The sequence below is a fragment of the Scyliorhinus canicula genome, chromosome 9, assembly GCF_902713615.1.
Source record: "Scyliorhinus canicula chromosome 9, sScyCan1.1, whole genome shotgun sequence".
Lineage (NCBI taxonomy): Eukaryota > Metazoa > Chordata > Chondrichthyes > Carcharhiniformes > Scyliorhinidae > Scyliorhinus > Scyliorhinus canicula.
This window is the reverse complement of record NC_052154.1, coordinates 75,939,419-75,952,307: the sequence shown is the minus strand read 5'-3', so window position 1 is coordinate 75,952,307 and position 12,889 is coordinate 75,939,419. Positions and strand designations below refer to the sequence as shown.

The window sequence follows — 12,889 nt, the reverse complement described above, 5'->3', positions numbered from 1 at the left end:
GGGACAATTTCTATCCAGATGCCTCGCAATTTCTTCCTTGATGATAGATTCCAGCATCTTCCCTATTACCGAAGTTAAACTCACTGGCCTATAATTTCCTGCTTTCTGCCTACCTCCTTTTTTAAACAGTGGCGTCACGTTTGCTAATTTCCAATCCACCGGGACCACCCCAGAGTCTAGTGAATTTTGGTAAATTATCACTAGTGCATCTGCAATTTCCCTAGCCATCTCTTTTAGCACTCTGGGATGCATTCCATCAGGGCCAGGAGACTAGTCTACCTTTAGCCCCATTAGCTTGCCCATCACTCCCTCCTTAGTGATAACAATCCTCTCAAGGTCCTCACCTGTCATAGCCTCATTTCTATCAGTCGCTGGCATGTTATTTGTGTCTTCCACTGTGAAGACCGACCCAAAAAACCTGTTCAGTTCCTCAGCCATTTCCTCATTTCCCATTATTAAAACTCCCTTCTCATCCTCTAAAGGACCAATATTTACCTTAGCCACTCTTTTTTGCCTTATATATTTGTAAAAACTTTTACTGTCTGTTTTTATATTCTGAGCAAGTTTACTCTCATACTCTATCTTACTCTTCTTTATAGCTTTTTAGTAGCTTTCTGTTGCCCCCTAAAGATTTCCCAGTCCTCTAATCTCCCAGCAATCTTTGCCACTTTATATGCTTTTTCCTTCAATTTGATACTCTCCCTTATTTCCTTAGATATCCACGGTCGATTTTCCCTCTTTCTTCCGTCCTTCCTTTTTGTTAGTATAAACCTTTGCTGAGCACTGTGAAAAATCGCTTGGAAGGTTCTCCACTGTTCCTCAACTGTTCCACCATAAAGTCTTAGCTCCCAGTCTACCTTAGCTAGTTCTTCTCTCATCCCCTTGTAATCTCCTTTGTTTAAACACAAAACACTAGTATTTGATTTTACTTTCTCACCCTCCATCTGTATTTTAAATTCCACCATATTGTGATCGCTCCTTCCGAGAGGATCCCTAACTATGAGATCATGAATCAATCCTGTCTCATTACACAGGACAAGATCTAGGACCGCTTGTTCCCTCGTAGGTTCCATTACATACTGTTCTAGGAAACTATCGCGGATACATTCTATAAACTCCTCCTCACGGTTGCCTTGACCGACCTGGTTATACCAATCGACATGTAGATTAAAATCCCCCATGATAACTGCTGTACCATGTCTACATGCATCAGTTATTTCTTTGTTTATTGCCTGCCCCACCATCTCGTTACTATTTGGTGGCCGATAGACTACTCCTATCAGTGACTTTTTCGCCTTACTATTCCTGATTTCCACCCAAATGGATTCAACCTTATCCTCCATAGCACCGATGTCATCCCTTACTATTGCCCGGATGTCATCCTTAAATAACAGAGCAACACCACCTCCCTTACCATCCACTCTGTCCTTCCGAATAGTTTGATACCCTCGGATATTTAACTCCCAGTCGTGACCATCCTTTAACCATGTTTCAGTAATGGCCACTAAATCATAGTCATTTACGATGATTTGTGCCACCAACTCATTTACTTTATTCCGAATACTACGAGCATTATGGCGAACATATTCCAAAAGCTGCTGGGAGATGGGGCTTTCCCCCAACCGTTGGAGGTGGATCGGGCGTACAGAGCGCTGGTGAGGAAGCCGCGGCAGGGAGACCCCCCTCAAGCGATGGTGATCAGGTTCCATAGGTACCTGGATAAGGAGCGTATTCTCCAATGGGCCAAACGCACTCGGGGCTGTAAGTGGGACAACAGCATTTTGCGGGTGTACCAAGATCTAAGCGTGGAGGTGGCCAAGAGGAGGGCAGGCTTTAATCAAGTCAAGTCGGTCCTGTTCAAGAAACAGGTTAAATTCAGTCTGTTGTATCCGGCACGACTTTCAGTTACATATGACGACCAACATCATTACCTTGAGTCGCCCAAGGACGCTATGGAGTTTGCCAGGAAGAAAGGACTGGAACATTCTGCTCTAAGTTTAGGAAACTGTTTTTCCTGTTCGTTTCAAATGCTGTTTGCATTGATTTATTTGTTTTTTTGTTTTTGTTCTTGGCTTTTCTCTTCGAAAATTGTGTTTTGTTTAAGAAGGGGAAAGTAGTTAAACAATTATTCGATTTTGGTGGGTTTTGTGTGTTGTGAGGGGGACGGTGGTGGGAATTTTTGACTTTGTATTATTTTGAGTGGTATTATTTTGATCTGTATTATGGCGAGAGCCTGACTTTGTTTTTCTTTGTACTGACTTTGGGTGGCGTCTGTTTCTTAAAGGGGGCAGCCGGAGGGGCTGGGTTGACGAGGGCGATGGTTTCAAGGGCCAGGGATAGGGCAGGTAGGCAACAATAGGTGGGAGACATGCTGGCGCCGGAACCACGGGCCACTGGGCTAGCTGGGTGAGCTAGTCTGTGGGAGCGCAGTGGGGGGTGTGTATACAATCAGATTAGAGATGGGGTTCGGTTACAGAGTGTTGTTGAGGGGGGGGGGGTTGCTTGTCTGACGAGGGAGGGATTTGATTTTAGAAGTGGAGAAGAGGTTGGGAATGGGCGCTGCCAGGAGGCAGGGCTACAGAGACGCGGTGCCCCCCAACTAGGCTGGTTACGTGGAACGTTAGAGGGCTAAATGAGCCCGTGAAGATGGCTAAAGTGTTCACGCATCTTAGGGCTTTAAAGGCGGACATGATAATGTTGCAGGAGACGCACCTGAAGGTAGCGGACCAGATCAGGTTGAGGAAGAGCTGGGTTAGTCAGGTATTCCACTCAGAACTAGACGTGAAGACCAGGGGAGTCGCAATTCTGGTGAACAAGCAGGTGCAGCTTGAGGTGGGGAATATTGTTTTGGATGGGGTTGGTCGCTACGTTATGGTTAGTGGTAGGCTGGAAGGGAGGAACGTGGTCTTGGTCAACATATATGAAATTGGGATGATGCGGATTTCATAAAGAGGGTGCTGGGGAAGATACCAGACCTGGATTCCCACACGCTGGTTATGGGAGGGGATTTCAATACAGTTATGGATCCAGGCCTGGACCAGTCGTGCTCAAGAACGGCTTTCCCATTGAGTGTCAGCAATGGGAAAAGAGCTGAGGGAGTTCATGGAGCAGATGGGGGAGGCCGATCCGTGGAGGTTTCGTAGGCCGACAGTGAAAGAGTTTTCCTTCTTCTCGCACGTTCATAGGGTCTACACCCGGATCGATTTTTTAATACTGAGTAGGGGTCTACTGACAGGGATGGTGGATGCGCAGCATTCGGCAATCACCATTTCCGACCATACCCTGCATTGGGTTAAGCTTCAGATGAGTGAAGAGAGCTTCCAGCGCCCGCAGTGGAGGCTGGATGTGGGACTGCTGGCGGATGAAGGGGTGTGCGAGAGGGTGAGGAAGTGGATACAAAACTACCTGCATGTCAATGATACGGGGAAGTCTCAGCAGCGGTGGTGTGGGAGGCGCTCAAGGCAGTGGTGAGGGGGGAGCCGATTTCAATCCGGCTCACAGGGACAAGACGGACAGGGCAGAAACGGACCGACTGTTAGCGGAGATTCTGCAGATTGACAGGAGGTATGCGGGGACCCAGAGTGCGGAGTTCTTGAGGGAACGGAGGAGGCTGCAGGCGGAGTTTGGGGTAGTGTCCACAGGCAAGGCAGTAGATCAGCTCAAAAAGGCGAGGGGTGCGATATATGAGCATGGAGAGAAAGCCAGCAAGATGCTGGCTCAGCAGTTCAGAAAGAGGGAGGCGGCTAGGGCAATAGGTAAAGTGGTGGATGGAGGCGGTAACTTGGTAGGGGATGTGGCGGGTGTGAACAGAGCTTTCAAGGACTTTTATTGCAAACTTTATAGCTTGGAGCCCCCCGCGGGGCCGGAGGGGATGAGACGCTTCTTAGACGGCCTGACATTCCCAAAAGTGGGCAGGGAGCTAGTAGAAGGGCTGGGCGCCCCGATCAGAGTTGAGGAGATATTAGAGGGTTTAAAGACCATGAAGTCGGGTAAGGCCCAGGGGCCGGATAGGTACTCTGTAGAATGTTATAAAAAGTTCTCCAGGATATTGGGGCCGCTGCTGGTCAAGGTTTTTAATGAGGCAAGGGACAGAGGGATGTTTCCCCAGACGATGTTGCAGGCTACCATCTCCTTGATTTTAAAACGGGACAAGAACCCGGAGTCGTGTGGGTCTTATAGGCCGATCTCCCTTCTTAACATGTATGCCAAACTGCTGGCAAAGCTTTTGACCACCAGGATTGAGGATTGTGTGCCGAGTGTTATTAGGAAGGACCAAACAGGGTTCGTTAAAGGTAGGAAACTGGGGGCGAATAGAAGAAGATTGCTCAATGTGATCATGATGCCACCGGAGGGAAAGGAGGTGGAGGTATTGGTGGCTATGGACGCGGAGAAGGCATTTGACCAGGTAAAGTGGGACTACTTATGGGAGGTGCTGGGATGGTTTGGATTTGGGGTGCGTTTCATCGACTGGGTCAGGCTGTTATATCAGGCCCCAGAGGCAAGTGTGAGGACAAACAGGACGACTTCCGACTATTTCAGACTGCACAGTGGAACGAGACAGGGGTGCCCCCTCTCCTCACTGCAGTTTGCGCAAGTGCGCTAGCTATAGAGCCGCTGGCAATTGCTCCGAGGGCTTCAGGGGGTTGGAAGGGGCTGGTTCGGCGGGGGGGGAATGGAGCATAGGGTTTCATTGTATGCAAATGACCTGCTTTTGTACGTTTTGGACCCGATGGCAGGGATGGACGGAATCATGGAGACCCTGGGGGAATTCGGCTGGTTTCCGGGGTACAAATTAAATATGACAAAAAGTAAAATGTTTGTAGTTCAGGAGAGGGACCAAGGGGACCGGGTGAGGGAGCTGCCGTTCCGGTTAGTTGGGGACAGTTTCAGGTACCTGGGAATACAAGTGGCGCGGGATTGGGTTCGACTGAACAAGCTGAACCTGTCCCGGCTGGTAGATCAAATGCCAGGGGAGTTCCGGAGGTGGGATGCACTCCCGCTGTCGTTAGCTGGGAGAGTTCAGACAGTTAAAATGACGGTCCTCCCGAGGTTCTTATTCGTGTTCCAGTGTCTCCCCATTTTCATTCCACATTCCTTTTTTAAGAGGGTAAGCAAGATCATTTTGGGCTTTGTATGGGCGGGCAAGTCCCCGCGAGTAAAGAGGGTGGTGCTCGAGCGGCACCGGGGTTTTGGGGGGGGGGGGGGGGGGGGGGGGGAAGAGAAGAAGAGAGAATTTCAGCAACTATTATTGGGCGGCTAACATAGCCATGATAAGGAAGTGGGTGGTGGGGGGTCGACTTGGGAGCGGATGGAGGCAGCCTCATGTAAGAGCACCAGTCTGGGGGCGTTGGTGATGGCACCTCTGCTGTTCCCGCCGGCGCACTTCTCCACCAGTCCTGTAGTGGTGGCGGCCCTTCGGATCTGGGGACAGTGGAGGAGGCATGTGGGAGCAACGGGAGCATCGGTCTGGTGCCCAATATGTGACAACCATCAGTTTGCCCGGAGAGGTTGGACGGTGGGTTTCGGGTATGTTGGAGGGCGGGGATTGAGCGGATGGGAGATTTGTTCTTGGAAGGGAGCTTCCCTGGTTTGAGGGTGCTGGAGGACAAGTTTGGGTTGACGAGGCGGAATGAATTCCAGGATATACAGGTGCAGGACTTTTTGCGCAGGCAGGTGCCAACTTTTCCACTCTTGCCACTAAGGGGGTTCCAAGATAGGGTCGTGCCTAGAGGATGGGTGGGGGAGGGAAGTGTCTCAGATATTTACAAATAGCTCATGGGTGCAGAGGAGGCACAGACTGAGGAACTGAGGCATGAATGGGAGCTGGTGTTGGGAGTGAAGACTGGGGAGGGCCTGTGGGTGGACGTGCTGAGCAGGGTTAATGGGACTGCAACATGTGCCAGGCTCAGCCTGATTCAGTTTAAGGTCGTCCACCGGGCCCACATGACACTGTCCCGGATGAGCAGATTCTTCAGCATAGAGGAGAGGTGTGTAAAGTCTCTGAGAGGACCAGCAGACCATGTCCACATATTTTGGGCGTGTCAAAACTTAGGAGATACTGGCAGGGGTTCGAGGACATCATTGAAGTGTTGGCTAGTGTAGACTTGAGAGATGAACAGACACTTCCAACACTGATGAAGGTTCAACTCAATTTTATTAACTACTCTAACTACCTAACACACAATGACAGTGGGTCTACATGATGCTAACTTAAACCAGAGACCTAAGCCTTATCCGAACCAGTTGATTCTCTCAGCACGTGGTGTGAGTCTGTGCTGGGCTGGATGAGTTCTTGTTACACTGAGAGGCAGCACCCAGAATGAGTGGGAACCGTGTTGCCCTCTGCCTTTATAGTGTGTGTATTCTAACTGGTGATTGGCTGCGGTGTTTGTACATGTTGATTGGTCCCTGTGTGTGTCCATCAGTGTGTCTGCACCATGATATATTGGTGTATATTATGACAGTCACGTCTAGAGTATTGAACACAAGGGTGGCAATGGGTCCAGAGGTGGCGATTTTTGGGGTTTCAGAGGCCCCAGAAGTCCGAGGGGGGAGAAAGAGGCAGACGTTTGGCCTTTGCTTCCCTGGTAGCCCGGAGATGGATACTTCTAGCTTGGAGGGAGTCAAAGCCACCAAAGTCGGAAGCTTGGCTGTCAGACATGGAGAGTTTCCTGGGCTTGGAGAAAATCAAGTTCGCCTTGAGAGGATCATTGTTAGGATTCATCCGGAGGTGGCAACCATTCATTGACTTCTTTGCGGATAATTAATCGTCAGCAGGGAGGCGGGGGGGGGGGGGGGTTAGGGGAATGTAGTATAGGGGGTCAATTAGGCAGATCTGGGTAGGACGGGTTAGGGCAATTGCACTGTGTACTTTGTTTATTGTACAGTCCTTTTGTTTTCTCGTTCTGTAATTCTACTGTTTACAATGCCAAAACATATCTCATTAAAATTGTTTATCAGGAAAAAGACAGCCTGCTCCCAACTTCAGATGGACTTCTGATCACATATTTACGCCAACACTAAGACTACTTAATTCTAACTCTGTAACATCACCCCTAACTCCGCCCTGCCCCAGTTCATCTGCTGCTGAAACCCTTATTCATACCTTGCTTACCTCTAGATTTGACAATTGCAATGCACTCCTGGCTGGTCTCCCATATTCTACCCCCATTAATTGAGGCCATCCTACACTCGCTCGCTGACCTACACTGGCTCCTGGTCAAGCAATGTTTTGATTTTAAAATTCTCATCCTAGTTTTCAAACCCATCCATGGCCACGTAGCACCTATTTCTGTAATGTCCTCCAACCATGCAGCCTGCACAGGTACCTGCACTTGTCTAATTCTAGCCTCTGGTATCCCCGATTGCTCCATCATTGGTGGCCGTGCCTTCAGCTGACTCTAAATTCTGGGTTTCTCTCCCCTACATCTTTTCACCTTTGTGTTTAAAGCAATCTGCTACTTACAGGAGTGTATTATTGACATGGGAATTAACCAATCCCCTACTGGCATTAGGATAGTTAGCTTCTTTTTGAAGACATCGCCTGGAGCAGGATCACCCACCTCTGCACAGGAAATCCACAAGATACCACAAATAGATTAACAGGGTGCCGCCTTCTCCCATCGCACCAGACGATTTTGGAGTTTTGGAGCCCAGGCATATTAACTGAATGGACTAGGATCACAGATGGTGCAACCCACACGATGCACACATGAATGAACCACATTAGGGGCAGCACGGTGGCGCAGTGGGTTAGCCCTGTTGTCTCACAGCGCTGAGGTCCCAGGTTCAATCCCGGCTCTGGGTCACTGTCCGTGTGGTGTTTGCACATTCTCCCCGTGGTTGCGCGGGTTTCGCCCTCACAATCCAAAGATGTGCAGGGTAGATAGATTGGCCATGCTAAATTGCCCCTTAATTGGAAAAAATGAATTGGGTACTCTAAATTTATTTTAAAAAATGAATGAACTACATTTACCCCATTCCTCTTCCAGGCACAAAGACTCACCTGCTTGTTGTCCAGGTCCACAGGTGTTAACTGCTCCGGACGTTTCTCAAAAACAATCACCTTTCCAGTCAGTTTGTTAGCTTCTAAAATCTGAGATGTAAATTAAAGATCCTGGTCACATCACTGTCAGCGTGAAAGAACTTTCATTTAACTAACACCGTATAACATCCTTAATCGCAAAGCACTTTTAAAGTGCTGTTACCATTGTTTTATAGACGAGTTAACAAACAGCAAAGAAACAAACAGCGAGTAAACCCATTTTTGGCGGAATTGGCTGAAGATCGAATAATTTTCCAGGGCGACTGGAGAACTTCTGTTTATCAAAAAATATTATAGGTCCATTTATATTCACACCAGCCATTGAATGCAACCTCACTTTAACACCTGGGCAAGCAACACCACATTTTAAAATCTTATTCATGTTTTTAGATTCCTCCATGGCCTCATAATTCCCATCTCTCTAATCTTCGCCAGCCCTACAACCCTCCGAAACATCTACACTCATCTTATTCTAGCGACTTGAGCAACCAGATTTTAATTGCTCCATCATTAGTGGCTCTGCCTTCAGTTGCATAGGCCATAAATTTGGGAATTACCTCCTTGAACCTCGATGGCCATCTTTCCTCCTTTAAGATGCTCCTTAAAACTTGCCTCTTTGACCAAGCTTTTCGCCAACTCTCCTAATATTACCTCATGAAGTTCAGTTCAAATTCTGCGCTATAACACTCCAATGAAGCGCATTGGGACATTATGTTACATTATATGAAGTCAAGTTGTTGTTGTTGCCTCAGCTCAAATATGGCACCTTTCAAAATGCAGCACTCCCTCAGTTACACACAAGTATCAGCCTCAACTAATGTGCTCATGTCAGTGGTGCGGAATTAACCCATATCCTTCAGACTGAAGAAGGAGAGATTGTTACCTGAGCCAAGCTTAAGAAATAGGAGACGGCCATTTGATCCCTCTAGCTTGTTCCACCATTCAATAAGACTCTGGCTGATCGAATTGTGGTCTTAATTCCACTTTCCAGCCTGTTTCCTATAAGCCTCGACACCCTTGTAGATTAAAAATGTATCCAGCAGGCAGCACGGTGGCGCAGTGGGTAGCACTGCTGCCTCGCGGCACTGAGGTCCCAGGTTCGATCCTGGCTTTAGGTCACTGTCCGTGTGGAGTTTACACATTCTCCCAGTGTTTGCGTGGGTTTCCCCCCATAACCCAAAGATGTGCAGGCTAGGTGGATTGGCCATACCAAATTGTCCCTTAATTGGAAAAAATTAATTGGATACTGGTAATTTTTTTTTAAAATCTATCTAGCACAACATTGGATATATGCAATGACCCATCCTCCACTGTGGAGAAGGGAATTAATTTTTAAGGTGATAGATGGAGTGTCAAACAAGTGGCTGCTTGTTGGTGTCAAGCTTCCTGAGTATTACTCGAGCTGTCTCAACCAGGAAAGTGAAAACTATTCAAATACACAACTGGCTTTGTAGATGGTGGAAGGTGGAAAGGTTTTGGGGTCAGTAGGCAAGTCGCTTGCTACAGAATTCCAAGCCTCTGACCTGTTCTTGTAAGCTACAGTATTTATTGGTCGGTTCCACTGGAGTTTCTGATCAATGGTAACCTCTCACGTTAATCATGAGAGATTCAAAGTTGACAATGCCATTGAATGCCAAGGAGAGGATTGCTGAAGATGGTCATTGCTTGGCAATGCTTGGTACAAATATTATCTGCCACTTACCCACCCAAGCATACATAGTAGCCAGGTTTTGCTGTACGACTGTTTCATTATTTTGTTATGGGCCAGGGTTTAGAGAACCCCAAAGTGTATCATGGAGTTCACCTGACCCACAACTTTTAATAGATTGTGGGTATTGGGATCACACAGCCCACTCTACAGGTGTGGTACAGCAGAAATGGAAAAGTACTTTTTTAAGCAAAACAATGTTTATTCTATGAACTCAAGTTAACCTTTTTAAACATAGTGAACATCTTAGCAACCATCAATTCAAATACAACCCCCAAAGAATACAACACTAAGTAATCCTTAATACCTTCCCAAACAACATCCAGAAGACAGAAGAAACACCTTTTAACAGAAGCACATTAGGTTTACATTCACTACTGAGAACATTTATAATTCTGAATTCACCAAATGATCAAGAGATGGTCTTTTCATGGCAGAGAGAACAGCAGTACACCTGCTCTGTCTGGCTTCAGCTCCAACACTGAAAATAAAACTAAAACACATCCTGCAGCAAACAGCCTAAAACGCAAGTAAAAAGCTGACAGACAGCCCAGCTCCACCCACACTCTGACATCACTGATAAACAACCATTTCCTGAAGGTACATTTCTTAAACCCATTTCTTAAAGGTACTCTCACATGACAATTTGAAGAAGTACAGATGGGGCTGGACACTGCAATCATCAGTGAGTATCCAGACATGTGGAGGTCACTGATGAAGTAACTGAAGATAGTTAGGTCTAGATCCTAGCCCTGAGGAATTCCTGCAGTAATGTCCTGGGTCTGAAATTATTGGACTCCAGCAACTACAGCTATCCAAAACACAATTTGGCATGCAAAGGAATGGTGTCAACTAGCCTGGATGAGTGCAACTCCAGCAACACTTAAGTAGCTTGACACTACCCACAACTAAGCAGCGCATTTGTTTAACATCTCACCCATCACCTTCTCCCAAAGAGGTTTCTAGGGTAGTAAATGGCTGGATTGGATTGATCCTGGTTTTTGTGGACCAGTTTACAGCACCAAACTCTGTGACAGGAAGCAAGTTGCACTATACCATTGGGCAGGATCCCGTCAGATAAAGATCGTCCAGCATACACTGTAACAGCAGTGTAGATTGTGACAAACGTCAGCTCATTGAGTGCAAACTCACCTTTTCCATTACTCGCCTGGACATGGCAGAAATTTCCAGGCTATAAACCTACAGAAACACAAAGTCAGTGAGCAAAGGAACAAATTAGTACGTCAGACTAGTTGTACCTGCGATATAGAACATAGAACAGTACAGAACAGGCCCTTCGGCCCTCGATGTTGTGCCGAGCCATGATCACCCTACTCAAACCCACGTATCCACCCTATACCCGTAACCCAACAACCCCCCCCTTAACCATACCTTTTTAGGACACTACAGGCAATTTAGCATGGCCAATCCACCTAACCCGCACATCTTTGGACTGTGAGAGGAAACCGGAGCACCCGGAGGAAACCCACGCACACACGGGGAGGACGTGCAGACTCCGCACAGACAGTGACCCAGCCGGGAATCGAACCTGGGACCCTGGAGCTGTGAAGCATTTATGCTAACCACCATGCTACCGTGTTGCCCAAGTATCTAGCGCAAGTCTGATTAAGGTCCAGTTAATGTTGCACTCTCAACCCCCCATCACATTTTAGCACAAGGATTGCAAATAAGATGATAAGATTCGGATCAAGTTGCTATGCCATGAATAAGATCATGCTGATCTGAATTGTGGCCTTAACTTCACTTTCCTGCATGCCCCCCACCCCCCAATACCCTTGGAGATCAAAAGTCTGTCTAACTCAGAGCTGAATATATTGAATATCCCAGCCTCCATTGCTCCGTGGGACGCCAATTCCAATGTCTAACAACTCGGAGAACAAAAATCCTCATTTCCATCTTAAATGGGAGATCCTTATTTTCAAACTGTGCCCTGGTTCTAGACTCCCCACAAGTGGAAATGTCTTCCCAACATCCAACCCTGTCAAGTCCTTTCAGAATCTTATGTTTCAATAAAATCACCTCTCACTCCTCTAAATTCCAATGAGTGTAGGCCCAACCTTCTCAACCTTTCCACATAAGATAACCCTTTATTCCAGGAATCAACCGAGTGAGCCTTCTCTGAACTGCTTCCAACACAAGTACATCTTCCTTTAGTAAGGAGGCCAAAACTGTACACCATATTCAATCTCACTAAGGTTGTATAGCTGCAACAACACTTTCCTACCTTTGTACTCCATTCCCCTTGCAAGGTTAACATTCAATGTGCCTTCCTAGTTACTTGCTGTACCTGCATGTTAGCTTTCTGTGATTCATGTACCAAGACACCAAGACCCCCCTTTAACATAGATTCTGAAATCTCTATTTAAATAATACAACTTTTCTATTTTTCCTGCCAAAGTTCATTATACTCCATATGCCAAATTTGTGCCCATTCACTTCATCTATCCGTATCCCTTTGCAGACTCACCCTCTTCACAACTTGCTTTCCTACCTATTTTTGTGTCATCAACAACATTGGCTGCCATAAACTCAGCCCCCTTCATCCAAGTCATTGATATAGTTTATAAATAGTTGAGGCCCCAGCACTGATCGATTTGGCACTCCACTAGTAATGGTTTGCCAACTCGAAAACAGCCCGTCTATTCTGACTATTTATTTCTGGAAACTAACACGTTCCCCCCCTACCCCCATCTCACACCATGAGCTCTTATCTTGTATAGTAAGCTTTTATGTGGCACATTATTGAATGCCTTTTGGAAATCCAAATATACCACATCTACTGGTTTCCCATTAATTACCCTGCTTGTTACATCCTCAAATAACATTGCCAAATTAACACAATTCAGACAAAGATGGAAGTACGAACTGGGGATAGAGGTACGGTGGGGACTCTGGAGTAAAGCACTGAGCAGGGCGAACTCCACCTCTTGCGCAAGGCTAAGCCTAATGCAGCTCAAAGTGGCGCACAGCGTGCAACCGACCAGAACCCAAATGAGCAGGTTCTTCCCAGAGGTGGAGGACAAATGTGAGCGGTGGCAGAGGGGCCCGGCCAACCACACCCACATGTTTTGGGCTTGCCCCAAGCTTGCTGGGTTCTGGACAGCCTTCTGAGGCAA

At 47.1% G+C, this 12,889-nt stretch overlaps 1 protein-coding gene across 2 annotated transcripts in view; it reads right to left on the bottom strand.

Annotated features, from left to right (window-relative positions):
* Positions 1 to 12,889, bottom strand: part of prmt7 (protein arginine methyltransferase 7) — a 58,761-nt gene that overhangs the window by 19,092 nt on the left and 26,780 nt on the right. For both annotated transcript variants that reach the window (XM_038806943.1, XM_038806944.1), the window contains exons 11-12: positions 10,905 to 10,952; positions 8,006 to 8,095 (exon numbers count right to left, since the gene is read on the bottom strand). In XM_038806943.1, the coding sequence (XP_038662871.1) occupies positions 8,006 to 8,095; positions 10,905 to 10,952 (138 nt within the window). The remainder of the gene's footprint in view (positions 1 to 8,005; positions 8,096 to 10,904; positions 10,953 to 12,889) is intronic.